At 70.6% G+C, this 323-nt stretch overlaps 1 protein-coding gene across 1 annotated transcript; it reads left to right on the top strand.

Moving 5' to 3' along the window:
- Window positions 1–3: 3 nt before the first annotated feature.
- Window positions 4–317, top strand: CRH (corticotropin releasing hormone; the record flags this gene model as incomplete). The annotated part of the gene is given in 2 exon segments (XM_010727441.1): window positions 4–271; window positions 274–317. Coding segments are annotated over 2 exon segments (312 nt in total), but the record flags the coding sequence as incomplete, so codon positions are not given.
- Between the last annotated feature and the right edge of the window lie 6 nt (window positions 318–323).

Here is a 323-nt window from a genome sequence, read left to right as displayed (position 1 = left end):
GGAGCCGCCCGCGGGGCTCTGCAGCAGCCCGATTTCTTCCCGCAGCAGCAGCAGCAGCAGCAGCAGCAAACTCTGCCCGTCCTGCTCCGCATGGGAGAGGAGTACTTCCTGCGCCTGGGCCACCTCACCAAGCGCCCCGCCGGCCCTTTCTCCGCCTCCTCCGGCGGCCACCTCCGGCCCGAAGCCTCCGCCGAGTTGTTGCGGGCGGCCGCGGCGCAGCTGCAGCGGTCGGGGAGCCCCGAAGGGGACGAATGAGCGGGTGAGGCGGTGGAAAAGAGAAGCGCTCCGAGGAGCCGCCCATCTCCCTGGACCTGACTTTCCAC

The sequence above is a fragment of the Meleagris gallopavo genome, unplaced genomic scaffold, assembly GCF_000146605.3.
Source record: "Meleagris gallopavo isolate NT-WF06-2002-E0010 breed Aviagen turkey brand Nicholas breeding stock unplaced genomic scaffold, Turkey_5.1 ChrUn_random_7180001889615, whole genome shotgun sequence".
In the NCBI taxonomy this organism is placed as follows: domain Eukaryota; kingdom Metazoa; phylum Chordata; class Aves; order Galliformes; family Phasianidae; genus Meleagris; species Meleagris gallopavo.
Note: the sequence above shows the minus strand (reverse complement) of the source record. Positions and strands in the feature narration are given on the sequence as shown.